The sequence below is a fragment of the Schistocerca serialis genome, chromosome 4, assembly GCF_023864345.2.
Source record: "Schistocerca serialis cubense isolate TAMUIC-IGC-003099 chromosome 4, iqSchSeri2.2, whole genome shotgun sequence".
In the NCBI taxonomy this organism is placed as follows: domain Eukaryota; kingdom Metazoa; phylum Arthropoda; class Insecta; order Orthoptera; family Acrididae; genus Schistocerca; species Schistocerca serialis.
In genome coordinates, this window is record NC_064641.1 from 640,384,308 (window position 1) to 640,400,820 (window position 16,513).

The following is a 16,513-nucleotide window of genomic DNA, read 5'->3' on the forward strand; positions in this document are numbered from 1 at the left end:
TGTGTCACTCCCACAAATCGTGCCAATTCTTCTTGAGTTTGAAACGAGTCTTCACTCAGTAATATCCAATCCTGCATCTTCGTAAACATTCTCCCTTCCACCACTACGCCGGTCTGTGACGTTAAAATCACCGTTCTTGAAGCTTTGAAACCACTCACAGCAAATTCTTTCACTAATAGCGTCCTTACCATACGTACTTGAGAGCATTCGACGAGACTCAGCCACTGTTTTCTTCCTATTGAAACAAAACAGTAACACGTCCTGCTAATGACGAGAATTAGGCTCGCAAACTGACATTTTCAATTAGGAACAACTTTATGATGGAGATACAAATCGAGTAATGTTTGAATGAGGTTATGTTGACCGAGTTCCAAGCTAACTGCCCGACGTCTGCGATTTGTTTCTTTCGACCACCACTTACCGTTGTCGCCACCTATCGACAAACGGCGGAAGTCAGGTTGAACACCTTTTATTTAGTTGTAGAAGTACTAAAGGTGACCTGTAATGCCAAATATGGCTGCATAGTCTGGAGATGTAAAGTTGGTCACAAAAAGGATGCGGCTTGTCGGCAGCATTATCAACCTATTGTCAATGTCAGCAAAATTCACCAACAATCGTATTCTTTAACATATTATTTTAATTCATTCGGAAAGCAACCGGTTTCGGCATTTCATTTTGCCGTTTACAATCCCCATACGCTTCTACCCAAATAAACGAACTTGTCGTATAGTACCATAAATCACTGGATATTGTGAATTCCAATCGTTGTACAATTGCTTCATACGAAGACGTGACAGCAACAGAGTTGCTTTGGCTCTTCAGCATAAGCACTGAAGCGGTAATATTCCACGATGTCGCACGTCAAATTCCGTGGTTTTGCAACTGAAAGTGGCCGAGGAAAAAAAGTGTTGCATTACTTATTGAACGTCTCTCGTACTTTTGGGTTTGGCATTGTTGTACATTGTTGATTGTAGTTTGTAGAATTTTGTACGGCACGTGTTGTCCTAAAAATCAGCTGAAGAAGATACATTTCCTATTGACGTCCATCAGTCCGTTCATTTCTCGGAAGCCTACCGCATGCGATCGTAACAGGAAAGAGACGACATAGCTTTTGAGCGCTGCGCCACCTAGGGTATTGTGGATGCAGAAGTCGCGTCGTGACGCTCGGTGCGAAAGTTGCCAAAGGGGGTCGGGGGAGTGTCTGCGGCGGTGGGCCCGAAGGCCGCCGAGCGGGCCCGGAGGGAGCCGAGCGGCGCCCGCGGTGCGCGGTCCGGCAGTCGCCGCAGCCGCGGCCGTGCACTCTGCAGCTGCAGCTGCACGCGCAAATGTCGGCCGCAGCCGCCACCTGTGACGTCTCCCAGTTCGTCAACGTCTCGCTCTCCGATGCCATCTCGCGGGCCATCAGCGCCGCCGAGGCCGAAGCCGCCGGGCCGTCTGCAGTGAGTAGCGTCCGGACTCCAGCACGACCCAAGTGTGGTCGGTCATACTCCGTACCTGCTGCTACCCTGTGGTTTTGTAGTACTACGACCATGTAATTGTAGTTAGATGATATAAAACATTAACACATGTCGTGACGACGAGACATAACGATTAGAAGCTTTATGTTATGCAGATTAGGGAAATACATTGTATGCCATTTGCGCTTGTTTCCTTTATCTTGTCTCTTTTACAAAGACGCAATAAGCTTTTAACTATGCTGGAAGTAGTGAATGGTACGTGTGTAGCGATAGCAATACTGTTAGTAAGATAAAAAAAGTACAGTTAGGACTCGCACATTGAATGTTCCGCACAAGCTTAGTTAAGTATATAGACCGTTCATCCATTCTGAGGATCGAGGATATTAACGATTTCTGGTAGTTATAGACATTGACACTAACAAGATATTGGTCCCAGGGATTCCAAGACTTTTGAGAATATTTTACTTTAAAATTTCAAGCCAGAAGGCAACTGACGAAAAAAAAATATTTTTTTCGTGTGATATAATTACAAATTAACAATTCAGGATGTTTCCCTTTACTTGCGCTGTGAAATCTTACTTCTTGCCTAATTTCATGATTCTAAGGTTTCGCTGAGTGAGTTTTCGAGTGCCAAAATATGTGCCATAAATGGTCTATCGTTTGACTGAATATATTTAGAAGCTTAAAATGCTTATACCGCCAAGGGACCATAGACCTTAGTATGTGACATAATTTTGAACCTGATACGCCAACATGTTCCAGAGGAAAAGGGTCTTAACAGACGGATAGACAAACAGACAGATGGATAAAAAATGACGAAAAAAATATTTTTTCGTGTCATACAACTACAAATGACCAATTATCATATGTTCTCCTTTACTTATACTGTGAAACCCAGCATCTTGCAAAATTTTGTGATTCTAGGTCAAAGGGAAGCATCCTATAGGCTTCGACGAGTGAATTTTCGAACATCAAAATATGTGCTGTAAAAGACCGTATCTTTGGACCGAATATATTCATAAGCGTAAAATGTTTACACCGCCAAGGAACTATACACCTTAGTATGTGACATAAATTTGAACCTGGTACGCCAACATGTTCTAGAGGGAAAGGGTCTTCACAACGGGTAGACAAAATGACAAAAGAAATATTTTTTCGTGTCATACAATTACCAATTATCAGATCTATTCCTTTACTTATACCGTGAAACCTAGCTTCTTACAAAATTTTATGATTCTAGGTCAAAGAGAAGAATGCTATAGGCTTCGACGAGTGAATTCTCGATTATCGGAAGTATGTGACTAAGATGACCGTATCTTTTGATTACATTAACTTAGAAGCTTAAATTTTTTGCACCGAAAAGGCATCACAGATCTTAGAACGTGACGAAAATTGGAACTTGAAGTACCAACTGAAAAAATCTCTACAGGTGGACAGGCAAAACGACAGACGAATGACAAATGACAAAAATATTTTTCGTGTTTAATGATCACAAATTAACAATTTTTGAAAGTTTTCTTTATATATACTGTGAAACCTTGCTTCTTGTCGAATTTAATGGTTCTAGGTCAACGAAAGTACCCTACAGGTTTTGATGAGTGAGTTTTCGAGAAGCTTAAAATTTCTGCTCCCACAAGGGACCGCAGAACTTAGTATGTGTCGTAAATTTGAACTTCATACGTCTATTCTTTCCTGAGCGATATACAGACAGAAAGAGGGGCAACAAAGGGATTCTGTCTGTAAAAGTTTAGGCACAGAACTCTAATTAACTGTATCGGTAGAAAAGTATTTTTATTGACACGTAACCGGATTCAATGCTTTTTTGCACTATCATCAGATGTAAAATGAAAATTCTTTGCCATGAATAGCGTGTTCATGTGAGCTGCAGTATCATACACAGCAGCAGCACTGAAGTCATTGATATGTTAATAATAACACTTCGCGATCGAGCCAGAGATTTTTTTTTTTTTTTTTTTACAAATTTAACTGTGCTCCGAAGAAAGAACATCGCTTTCGGCCTTCAGCTCAATGTAACTTGGCTGCTAACATGATCCGAAAAATCTTTGTGTATGTGTGTGTTTGTGTGTGTGTGTGTGTGTGTGTGTGTGTGTCTGTGTGTGTTTGTCCGATAATGTACTGATAAATATGTTTTGTCATTAAAGCTCTTTATTGTGTGTGTAAGTTATGATATTAGCTATTTTTCCATACCTTTATAAGCTTTAGCCGCTGTATGAAACACAGTTGTGTCATTTTGAAACCGATGTTGCTTTTCCAGTGAAATGTGTCGCACAAAATGCATGTTTGACCATCAGCCGCTTTTAATGTAAACTCAAATATCGGCCGGTTTTAGTCATGGACCATCTGCATGGATCAGGGTTAAAATGGTTTAAGCGACAACTTGACATTTTTCGTTACTTAAATAATGTGTAGAGCATGCCATGATTATCAATATACGACACAGGACTTTTAGAAAAAAAAAAAAAAAACGAGTGTACTCAGAGCAATACTGAAGACAAGATCGTCCTGAGATGTTTTCTAAGCGTGTGTATAATACTTTTCATTAATACTTACGTTTCCGCTACATCTGTGCACCAACAGAAATAAAATATCTCGTGTTATGTCTATGAAACAGATTTAATTACTGATATTTTGATTTGTATGCGCCTTTCGGAATCGCAGTAATCAGAGGAACAACTTGATTGTTGTTACAGATTCTTTATGACAAATAGTGGCACATTTTTCTCTGTCTTAGACTTGTATTCCACGCCAGTTTTAGTTTGATTCACACCAAAAATTTCGATCTGAAGAACCTCGAATATTGCCTTAATTCTATGAGTAGTGACTAATTTCATGCGAACTAAATTTATAAGAGCTAATGTCGGTTGCTCCGTACTGCCCTCTGCGCTTGACGTCTTCCCTTGAATCTCTACTGACACTTTTCTTAAAACGAAAACGTAATATTATTCTTTGCGTTCCGCGTTTATTCACTGCAGCCCTTTATTGACATTTTCTTTGGAACAGTATAACTAGCTAGGAACGCTACTAAGACATGTTACCACACCAAAGACTTGTAAGGACGCAAGCAGTCACTATTCTGAGAAAGGATGCGATCCCGCTGGACTATATTCGAAGAAGCATAATTACTTCCTTATTCGCGGTTTCATTAAGCAATGACGTAGCTGCTGAACACAGTACCATGTTTGAAAAAAAAAAAGTTCAAATGTGTGTAAATCTTAGGGGACTTAACTGCTAAGGTCATCAGTCCCTAAGCTTACACACTACTTAACCTAAATTATCCTAAGGACAAACACACATACCCATGCCCGAGGGAGGACTCGAACCTCCGCCGGGACCAGCCGCACAGACCATGTTTGAAATAGCGTCTTAATTTTCTACTAAATTCTCACAGAACCGTCCACATGGAGCTTTCGACTGTAATACAACAACAATTTCGTCACACAGACTTTAGTATATGTTGGTCGTCCTGCTGGATGTTACCAAAATTTCAGCACAAAACTGGTGCTAATTAATAATCACGGTTGCGTTTCTGCGTGCATTACTTCACTCTTCTTATTTTTACCTTTAAGTTGTTTCAGCCGGCCGATGTGGCCGAGCGGTTCTAGGCGCTTCAGTCTGGAACCGCGCGACCGCTACGGTCGCAGGTTCGAATCCTGCCTCGGGCATGGATGTGTGTGATGACCTTAGGTTAAGTAGTTCTAAGTTCTAGGGGACTGATGACCTCAGATGTTAAGTCCCATTGTGCTCAGAGCAATTTGAACCATTTTAAGTTGTTTCAGTGTGGTCTTTAAATATTTCCGTATTAATTATAGCCCTAATCTAAAACTATCGAAATCCCACATTATTTTTGCCCACACCAATGATTCCTTTAGTAACATATATTGATATGAGACGGCTGAAATCAGACCCGTTGCTTGAATGTGAGTCAATTTCAATGCATAAAACTGTAGTAACTTATCTCTTTAAGGAAGCAGGTGACAGATTACACTTTACTTAAAATAGTCTGTAAAGCTGAAAACTCAGGTAATTGGCTCAGTCGTTTTATGACACCGAATTTCACCGACTGTCTTCCTAAACGGAATGCACCCCTTTCGCTCGTTAAGAAGACTAAAATATGTCTGTGCGACTGTGCTTCATAACTAATGTCTTGTTTTCTGTTCCGGGAATTATTGTTAAAATCTCCGCTACAATTCTGAGAAGATAATAAAGCTTTAGATTGACTATCTCTCAATTGTATGCCGTGGTCCTGAAAGCTCTGTACTCTGGTACATTTTTGATTTCAGAACTGACACAGGTATCGCGAAGACTAAAAATTTTAATAACGCATATTCCATGTTGTCCTAGTATACCTCTCTTAGCGGTAGGAAGTAGGAATGAAGTGTTATAGCTTCTCGGGTCATAGAAACTGAGATAATTAAAGACGAAGCGAAGTAGAATTCAGGGAATAATAGCGCTATCATTGCGAACCGTGAGAATCTTAAATGAAATGGACAGGACGAAAATTTTAACCTCCCCATTCTAACAGAAAACGGAGCATTATTCACTACGTCACATATTCGGTTTTCAAAAGTTAGCTCGTACAAAATGTAGCAGCTTTGTAGAATGCTTTCTCAACTACTCTAAAAGAATTTATATAGTAAAATTCTGGAATTTATATAGTAGTAACAACCCTCATCTTAATAATATTGTATTGTATGTAGCTGCAAGTTTGCTGAACTTAGTAATAAAAATAAATCTATATGAAAGGTACGTATCAGATCAGATCGTACTTCAGAGACACTTTTAAAGCATCCTTAAAAACGGGTACTTCGTGTTAAAACGATTTGTTGTCGGGTGTAAGGTAAAAAACTCTGACAATAAGTCCACAAAAAGTTTTTTCCCTTGAATAGCACATGGTGTAAGAGATGAAAATCGTTATGTATTTGACTACCTACTGTGCGCTGTCACAATTATTTGCGGTATTTCTTAAGCACTGCATACTTGGTGTAACAGCTCCTTCCTTTGTCACCATCAGTGACTTCTGCATTCTTGCGTGCCCCCTGGGGTGATGTTCGTGCCCGGCACCTGAGACATCTGCGTGGGCCTGTATACAAGTAAATCCGTAGCTCTTCATTTGAACGCCTGTTCCTGAAGACACTTAACTCTACACGATGTTCCATTGTCACTGTTTGGCATTTCTCATTAGACTAGCAGTTCATTTTGTGGAGTTACATTAGATTAGAATGAGGACTGTGACCAATGCTAAAAGGTGCCATACCCCATGTTTCATCTTACGTCGATCGTTGACGCTTGTTAGTGGATGATGGCTCAGTCTGAAAACGTTCGAGTTGGCCCCTTATCACTCACTGTGGCTCCACTGCATAGCTGTGGCTTACTGCTATACGTCATATTCTTGAGTAACCACTGACTGCTTACACCTCGTCTATGCCTTATTCTTTCCTGATAACCTGTCCTCTTGCGTGTCCAAAGCAAATCGTATGATACACTCAATACGTTGAAAATTCTCCACTGTCTGGTATTTTTTTTTAATTCATAGGTATAATAACACAGCACTAAAGATACTTATTTCTACATATAGCTTAACAATGAGTATAAAAAATTTCTAATTGATTAGAAAGAAAATGAAATTAAGGAAAACAAATAAAACAAAAACAATAATTAATATGTTAAGTTACTTTCGAAGTGTCAGTCTATGTGGACTTGTTTTAACACCATTCACCTCGGTATATCTCGAGATTTATAAGCATCTAGTGCGAAAATCTTCTACGCTTACAGCCATATGCGCATTTTCTATATATGTTATCCCTAAACAATTTTATTTGTGTTCTTTTAATATGAAATTCTCTCATATCAGTGAGTGACTTCGTAAGCTTCGTGACACACAGTTCCGTTCAGATTTCATACATCATATATTTGATATTTCTTATCTAATTTGTATTTAATATTGAAATTATAGATGTTTGTCTGCTTATTGTGCGCTTCGGCATACCCTCGAGTCTTCCAGTTTCTGTGCAGACGTATATACTGCACCTTCGCTAGTCGAGAATGTATTTACATCGAACTACATTATAATTACAAATGCTATTGTTGTTGAAGTGATTTGTACCGCACGTGCACCACTTCACGTGTCTCACAGCATTTATGCGTTACTTGATAGTTTTCATTCATCCAGGAATTCATGATCAATACCGTTTGCGTGTTACAACACGGCATTTATCCTCTCATCATCAGCGCTGACATCTGATCACTCATGCTACATCGCTGGCTCCTACAATATCATACACACCCGTCACCACTGTTAACGTGTACCACACCAGTGCCTCTATCACATTTGTTAATAATTTTCCAGTTTTTTAAAGGTTCAGTAAGTAAAGGTCTCAATATTCATAATTAATAACTATGTTTCGCCCTGAGGATTTTCATGTTTCATGGATTCCAATATAAATAAATAATATGCCAATGCCTCCCTTAAGTAATCAGTGTATTGCTCCAGTATTCCTGATTTGTAGTCGTATTGCGTACAGCTGATAGGATGCTACACACTAGAGACTCCACTTTAAACCGGTGTGACACGGAGTGAGTTTCGACTTTAACTTGGGTCGAGGGCGCACATCACTATTGGGCAGCATCGACGGCTAACACGTCTTCCGAACCCAACGCACAATGTAAGGTCTGCGCTTAGCTGTTTGGTAGTAAAATGTCTGCCTGCAGTGCAGAAGATATGAGCGTTGTTAGACATGTTGCTGCTGAGCAGTGTACTGGAGGCTAATAAGCGAAGAAAGAAGATTAAAGCCTATTCAGCAAGGTGGATAAAGAGGAAATTGGAAGGGACGTGCTCTTAGTAATTCATGGGCAACTCAGCTTAGGGTCTGATGAAACATATTTTTTGAATTTAAAGCGCCGTGTTAACGTGTATGGTACATATTTTGTTACGATTTAACGTCCCAAGTCCCTCAACTATCATAAGACGTTGTTTCAGTTGTAAGTAGGCTGTTTGTTTTCTTATTGGCAACGTTACATAGCGCTCTGTATGAAAATCACTGGCTGTGCTGTGTGCAGTCTGTGGCTGGTTTGCGTTGTTGTCTGCCATTGTAGTGTTGGCCAGCGGCAGCTGGATGTTAACAGCGCGTAGCGTTGTGTAGTTGGAGATGAGCCGCCAGCAGTGGTGGATGTGGGGAGAGAGATGGCGGAGTTTTGAAATTTGTCATGAACTGCTATATATATATATATAAGGTAAATACATTGTTTGTTCTCTATTAAAATCTTTCATTTGCTAACTATGCCTATCAGTAGTTAGTGCCTTCCGTAGTTTGAATCTTTTATTTAGCTGGCAGTAGTGGCGCTCGCTGTACTGCAGTAGTTCGAGTAACGAAGATTTTTGTGAGGTAAGTGATTTGTGAAAGGTACAGGTTAATGTTAGTAAGGGCCATTCTTTTGCAGGGATTTTTGAAAGTCAGATTGCGTTGCGCTAAAAATATTGTGTGTCAGTTTAAGTACAGTCATGTATAATTGTTCAAAAGGGGACGTTTCATACAGTAGGTGAAGATGTATTTGTTGTCATCAGTGGAAAGACTGGATAACAGATAAGTACATCTTTTCCGTATATGCATCAGTTAAAGCAGTAACGGAGCCATCTGGAGTAATTATTGAGTACCAGGAGGTTAAGTTCCAACAAAGCGTCTTTCTGGCATGACGGCATTTCCAGATTATGACATCAGACGCCGACACGACTCCCAGAAGTCCAACGCAGACAAGATTCAAAGAATATTACAAGGAAAATAGCTCCGGAGCTCTCCGTCTCGCTCGCTCTTTCTTTCCTCGCGTTTATCCCGTGGTATGGGATCATCTGTTTTCATGATCTGGCAGTTTTATTTTATTTCATCTTTGCGCCCATCACAGTCGTCAACCTAAAGGAGGAAACTCATGTTCGCCATCTGTGTGTGAACAGTGTAAACCTTGTTCTGTGCGGTATCGTATTTCAACCGTTTGGCTGAGGCGGAAATTGAGGAATGGCCATGGTTTGCGTGACTTATATGGAAACCTGTACGAAAAAAACCTTGAGGTGGCCGGGGTACCAGACAAAAAGGTCGTTAATTCAGAAATGTGTGTGAAATCTTATGGGACTTAACTGCTGAGGTCATCAATCCCTAAGCTTACACACTACTTAACCTAAATTATCCTAAGGACAAACACACACACACAGCCGCACAGTCCATGACTGCAGCACCTTAGACCGTCGTTAATCGTCACGTGGATTTCATCCGTATCTTGCTCGCCGCCCAGTCTAGCAAACTATCGCGCTACGCGTTACGCTACTAGAGCAGAACGCAAAAACACCAAAAAATTTCACCAACCATCGATCACCTCATCATCCATGCTGCTCTAATTCTCACGAAGTAGAACTTTCGCGCTCCAAAATCGATGCGTATCACTTCCAGAACTGCCTCATCAAAGATCATAAAAACCAACTGATCAACCGTGACATCAAATCCCGTCACTAACTCCACGAATCTGCTGTGAGCTCAAAAATGCAACACCTATGATCACTCCCATCGAACCTTTTTCGCTAAGCGTAAAGTTAAATCCCCTGCCATCAAACCCGTATTTGCTGCACTATACGTCACATTGACATGCTACCCCATTCATCCAGCTAATTCTCCCTGCACCTTTCACCCACTGCCGAAGACATCATCAGCTTTGTCACCACAGTGCTCCAGAAAATCCGCCTGTTTGAACGTCCGCACATAACTATTATAAATCCAGCCGACTGCTCGGTCGATTCTTCATCTCAGCGCCACTGCTACATTTCCCAGTCTGCCTAGGTAGCTACGGGCTCAGCGTGGCAGGTTGTTAACCAAAGGGGCCCGGTTTCGATTCCTGGCTGGGTTGGATGTTTCCTCCGGATGGAGACTGGGTGTTGTGTTGTCCTTATTTTCGTATCGTCAAAACTGACACGAAAATCGCCTGCATCACGTCACATGACAAGTGTAAGCGTATGTAACGTTGTACCAGGAAACCGCTTGAGAGTAATGAATAATCTGAATTGTCGAAGCACACTGTCTTATCGTCTTTCCACTACTCAGATGACTGTGTGGGTACGTCCTGAAAGCCAGTTAATAACAATATGGAAATTGTTTAAGGGTTATATATATCTGAAACAATTCCGATTCCGTCTTCGCCATGCTACATATCGTCTTATTTGCACTCAAATCTACATGCATGTTCCAGGAGGTACGGTGCAGTGCATAGCGGAGAGTGTATCATTCCAATATTACAGGCTTTCTTTCCTATGACATTTGCTTATGCCTCTGGACGCGCCTGATTTCTCTCATCTTCTTCTCATTATTGCTTCGCGATGTACACGACAAATTTAAGACCTTTAGTGGGTAGCTTTTCAATTACACTTTTATTTTCCATGGGCCGTGCACGGAGCAACGGACAAGGCGACTCGCGGCCAACGAGGTATAAGGGCCCTGCAACGAACTTGGGACACCACACTAGTAGGCTTGTCCGCCACACTTCGGGAACGCTCGGTTCCGTGTAGGACATCAGTACGTAAAGGAAAAGGTACCCACTAAAGGTCTTAACTTCGTCGTATGCCATCGGGAACTTGCATGCATTTAAACACACAGTCAAGAATTATTAAACTCGTCTGAAACAGTTACTCCCTCCTTGCCGGAGACAGCTGCTGGCACTCGTAAGACCTACAGTGTCACGTGTTGTGACGCGCGCACAATGGCCTGTCCTTCTCGTGGGCCTCGAGCCGATTAGTGTGACATCACAAGTTCGTTGCGGGGCCAGTATTTCGCGTGGGCTCCGCCATGTATGGACATACGTTCACTCCACGTTCGGTGCACGCAAGCGCTGGATCCTAAGGCTTGCTGAGCTGCGGGCTGCCTTGTATATCAAAAGTGTTACAAACGTAAGGTAATTGGCCATGCGGTCTAGCGTACGGCTTTCCGGGCGGGAAGGAGCACCGGGTCCCCGGCACGAATCCGCCCGGGGAATTGTGTCGAGGTCCGGTGAACTGGCCAGTCTGTGGATGGTTTTTAGGCGGTTTTCCACCTGCCTCGGCGAATACGGGCTGGTTCCCCTTATTCCGCCTCAGTTACACTGTGTCGGCGATTGCTGCGCAAAAAAGTTCTCCGCGCACTCGTACAACACCATTACTCTACCACGCAAACATAGGGGCTACACTCGTCTGGTGTGAGACGTTCCCTGGGTGGTCCACTGGGGGCCGAACCGCACAATAACCCTGGGTTCGGTGTGGGGCGGCGGAGGGGTGAAGTGGACTGCGGTAGTCGTCGTGGGGCTGAGGACCACTGCGGCTGCGGCGGGGACAGAGCCTCTCCGTTGTTTTTAGGTACCCGGTTAACAAACAATACATTACAACGTAAGGTAGGTTACACTCGCAGGGTATCTTGTAGACACGACGTGTTCTAAGACAGCACTCTGATCGAGTGAAAAATGATTAGTAAAACCATAATTTAAATATGGGGTATTGTTTATGTCGTCGGAAGGGCGCCCATATCAGGTACGCTACTGGCCATTAAAATTTCTACACCACGAAGATGACGTGCTACAGACGCGAAATTTAACCGACAGGAAGAAGATGCTGTGATATGCAAATGATTAGCTTTTCAGAGGATTCACACAAGGTTGGCGCCGGTGACGACACGTACAACGTGCTGACATGAGGAAAGTTTCCAACCGATTTCTCATACACAAACAGCAGCTGAACGGCGTTGTCTGGTGAAACACTGTTGTGATGCCTCGTGTAAGGAGAAGAAATGCGTACCATCACGTTTCCGACTTTGAAAAAGGTCGGATTGTGGCCTACCGCGATTGCGGTTTAACAGATCGCGACATTGCTGCTCGCGTTGGTCGAGATCCAATGACTGTTAGCAGAATATGAAATCGGTGGGTTCAGGAGGGTAATACGGAACGCCGCGCTGGATCCCAACGGCCTCGTTTCACTAGCAGTCGAGATGACAGGCATCTTATCTGCATGGCTGTAACGTATCGTGCAGCCACGTCTCGATCCCTGAGTCAACAGACGGGGACGTTTGTAAGACAACAACCATCTGCACGAGCTGTTCGACGACGTTTACAGCAGCATGGAGTATCATCTCGGAAATCATGGCTACGGTTAACCTTGACGCTGCACCACAGACATGAGCGCCTGCGATGGTGTATTCAACGACGAACCTGGGTTCAGGAATGGCAAAACGTCGTTTTTTCGGTTGAATTTAGGTTCTGTTTACAGCATCTTGATGGTCGCATCCGTGTTTGGCGACATCGCGGTGAACGCACATTGTAAGCGTGTATTCGTCATCGCCATACTGGCGTATCACCCGGCGTGATGGTATGGGGTGCCATTGGTTACGCGTCTCTTGTTCGCACTGACGGCACTTTGAACAGTTACATTTCAGATATATTACGACCCGTGGCTCTACCCTTCATTCGATCCCTGCAAAACCCTACATTTCAGCAGGATAATGCACGACCACATGTTGCAGGTCCTGTACGGGCTTTTCTGGATACAGAAAATGTTCGACTGGTGCCATGACCAGCACACTTTCCAGATCTCTCACCAGTTGAAAACGTCTGGTCAATGGTGGCCGAGCAACTGGCTCGTCACAATACGCCAGTCACTACTCTGTTTGAATTGTGGTATCGTGTTGAAGCTGCATGGGCAGCTGTACCTGTACACGCCATCCAAGCTCTGTTTGAGTCAATGCCCAGGCGTATCAAGGCCGTTATTACGGCCAGAGGTGGTTGTTCTGGGTACTGATTTCTCAGGATCTATGCCCCCAAATTGCGTGAAAATGTAATCACTTGTCAGTTCTAGTATAATATATTTGTCCAATGAATACCTGTTTATCATCTGCATTTCTTCTCGGTGTAGCAATTTTAATGACGAGTAGTGTAGTTAAGATACCCACATGAAAGTTGTCTTTCGAAAAGTTGCCAAACTCACTGCAGGCAAACAGCCTCGCAGTCTGTGGCGGCTGCCTGGGAACCGCCGTGCGAGCCACGCGGTAATCTCGCATCGAATCTCAGTCCGTATGAGGCGGGCTCTGCTCTGTAGAGCGGTAGCGACTGGCGCCCGCCGCGGCCCGCGCGCCTAGTCCGGTTGGCAGAGTAGCGCCGGCGCTGGCCAGTGCGACATTGTACGGCGGCTGCGCGTGACGCCGGCTGATTGAGCTGCAGGCCGCGCCGGCGGCGGCCGTGAGCCGCGATCCGCCGAGTCACCGCGCTCAATGCGCGCCGCGGCCGCTGACACGCTGCATATCGTCGCTTCAGCCGTCGTAATAAGCGCCGCGCCGCGGGGGGTCGCTGCACCGCTACTCCCTACCGGCTACTCGCGCTACTGCCGGCGCACGTACTACAATGGAGCCTACACAGCCCGAAGTAGCTGCCTTTACATCCGAGCAACCTCTAAAATATTCTATCACGAAAGGAGAGTAGGAGAGAAAACACTTGACCTACTTCACCTTTTCGACCAACCTCTACCAGAGAAAAAAACCATCCCTCCCTCTTGCTCTCCCTAAATATAAAAAAAAACATAAAACCTTTCGTCTCCTGTCCCTACTCCACTGTTATGCGCTTCCAATCAATTACATCCGTGTAACTGTGGCGAGCAGAAACTTCTTAGGCACTCTAAGGGAAAAAAAGCCCGCCCGCTTAGTCGAGGTATCTAACGCACGGCTTTCCGGAGCGGGAAGGAGCGTCTGGTCCCCGGCACGAATCCGCCCGGCGGACTTGTGTCGAGGTCTGGTGAGCTGGCCAGTCTGCCTATGGTTTTCAGGCGGTTTTCCATCTGCCTCGGCGAATGCGGGCTGGTTCCCCTTATTCCGCCTCAGCTATACTATGTTGGCGATTTCTGCGCCAATAACTTCTCCACGTACGCGTACTCCACCATTACTCTATCACGCAAACATACGGGTTACACTCGTCTGGTGTAAGGCGTTCCCTGGGGGGTCCACCAAGGACCGAACAGCATCATAACCCTGGGTTCGGTGTGGGGCGGCGGAGGGGTGAAGTGGACTGCCGCAGTCGTCGTGGGGTTGAGGACCACTGCGGCTGCGGCGAGGACGGAGCCTCTCCGTCGTTTCTAGGTTCCCGGTTAACATACAACATACATATAACATACAACAACGAAAAAAAAAGAAAAAAAAGAAGACTCCCTTGGATACATCTTGAAACACCAGAGCTTACGCCAGCAACGGATTGAAGGTATGGTGAAACGAAGGAGATAGAGAAGAAGCGGAAGATACCACCTAAAAACAGTGTCAACAACAAATCGATAAACACACGATTACTGAAGAGGGAAGCACAAACCGGCATTGAGTGATGAGGTGCCATGCCTGGTCCTGCCACAGAACAGAACAAGTGGAGATGATGATAACTGCATACTTTTTGACCGGCCATTCATCCTACATGACAATCAATAATACCCACTTCCGAATTTTCCATTAAACTGCAGGTATGCTCGAAGGATCCGTATTATCAACGCCCCTTTATCTGCGACTAGCTGAGAAACCCGATGTTGCCCAGGAACTTATTTATTTCAGTCTCCTATTAATCCATCTCTTCCTTCCTTCTCTCTCTGTCCATCTCCTCCTTCAACCTCTCTCTTTGATGACCTCCACCTCCCCTCTCTCTCTGTACATCTCCTCTTACCTGTACTTCTGTCCACCCCCTCCTACCCGCCTCCCCCACACTCTCCCGGTCCACCTCCTCCTCCCCGTCGCACTATCCATCTTCTTCTCACCCTTCTCCCTCCCTCCCTCCCTCCCTCTCTCTCTCTCTCTACCTCTCTCTCTCTCTCTCTTTACCCACGCTGCACACCCATCGCGTTGGGCAGCCTACATATCAGAGGTTACCAACGCTTTCCACCCGCACTCTATATGGGAGCTAGGTGGTTCTCTCCTCTAAAGTACTTCTTCTTAGACAATCAGCACGCGTACAAAATTTAGTTGAAATCCATCCGGTTGTTTAGGATAAGTGGAACACACACACACACACACACACACACACACACACACACACACACATACATTTTACGTGTCTATATGAAAAGGAGGAGCAGTTTAACGTCCAATTGAATACGAGATCATTAGAGACGGAGCATACGCTCGGATTAGGGACAGGTGGGGATTGAAATCGGCCGTGTCCTTTCCAATGAACCATCCCGCCATTTGCCCGAAGCGATTTAGGAGAATCACGCAAAACGTAAATTTGGATTGCCGTGCGTGGGTTTGAACCGTCGTCCTCCCGAATGCGAGTCCAGTGTGCTAACCACTGCACCACCTCGCTGCTGAGTTGTATATGATATATTATCAAACATTGAAAATGTACTTGTTAGACAAACGCTTTAAATTACTTAACAAACACAAGGAGTATTCTGCATGACTACAATCAGGACACCCATGCGAAACTTCTGCACTTTCATAGTTTTAAATGGTAACAGTAACTGGAATAAGTGTAGTCGTTGGGATAAGGGTAGTTGTGGGAACGCCGCCTTTCTCTCTGAGTAGGTGTTGGAGGTGCAGCCATCCTTTAGGAAGGGCGCTTCTCACTGCCACGATTCTATTATTTTTCTTCCTGGCATCGTAAGCTTGTCAGCTATTATCACAGTAGTATTTACACCAGCCTGTTTTTGACAAACTGTTAATAATCAATGAGCAAATACAAACACAAAATAAAAGAAGTAAATAAAATTAAATTTCCAAAAAAAGTTCACATGTGTGAATTCCCATTCGACCAAACTGCAGAGGTCATCGGTCCTTACACTTACACACTGCTAAAACTTACTTATAGTACAGGGTGTTTCAAAAATGACCGGTATATTTGAAACGGTAATAAAAACTAAACGAGCAGCGATAGAAATACACCGTTTGTTGCAATATGCTTGGGACAACAGTACATTTTCAGGCAGACAAACTTTCGAAATTACAGTAGTTACAATTGTCAACAACAGATGGCGCTGCGGTCTGGGAAACTCTATAGTACGATATTTTCCACATATCCAC

At 43.9% G+C, this 16,513-nt stretch overlaps 1 protein-coding gene across 1 annotated transcript in view; it reads left to right on the forward strand.

Annotated features, from left to right (window-relative positions):
- The first annotated feature begins 1,312 nt into the window (after nucleotides 1-1,312).
- The window catches only part of LOC126474655 (uncharacterized), a 232,719-nt gene continuing 217,518 nt past the window's right edge, over nucleotides 1,313-16,513 (forward strand). The window contains exon 1 of the mRNA XM_050102133.1: nucleotides 1,313-1,439. Coding sequence (XP_049958090.1) covers nucleotides 1,326-1,439 — 114 coding nt within the window. The 5' untranslated portion in view covers nucleotides 1,313-1,325. The remainder of the gene's footprint in view (nucleotides 1,440-16,513) is intronic.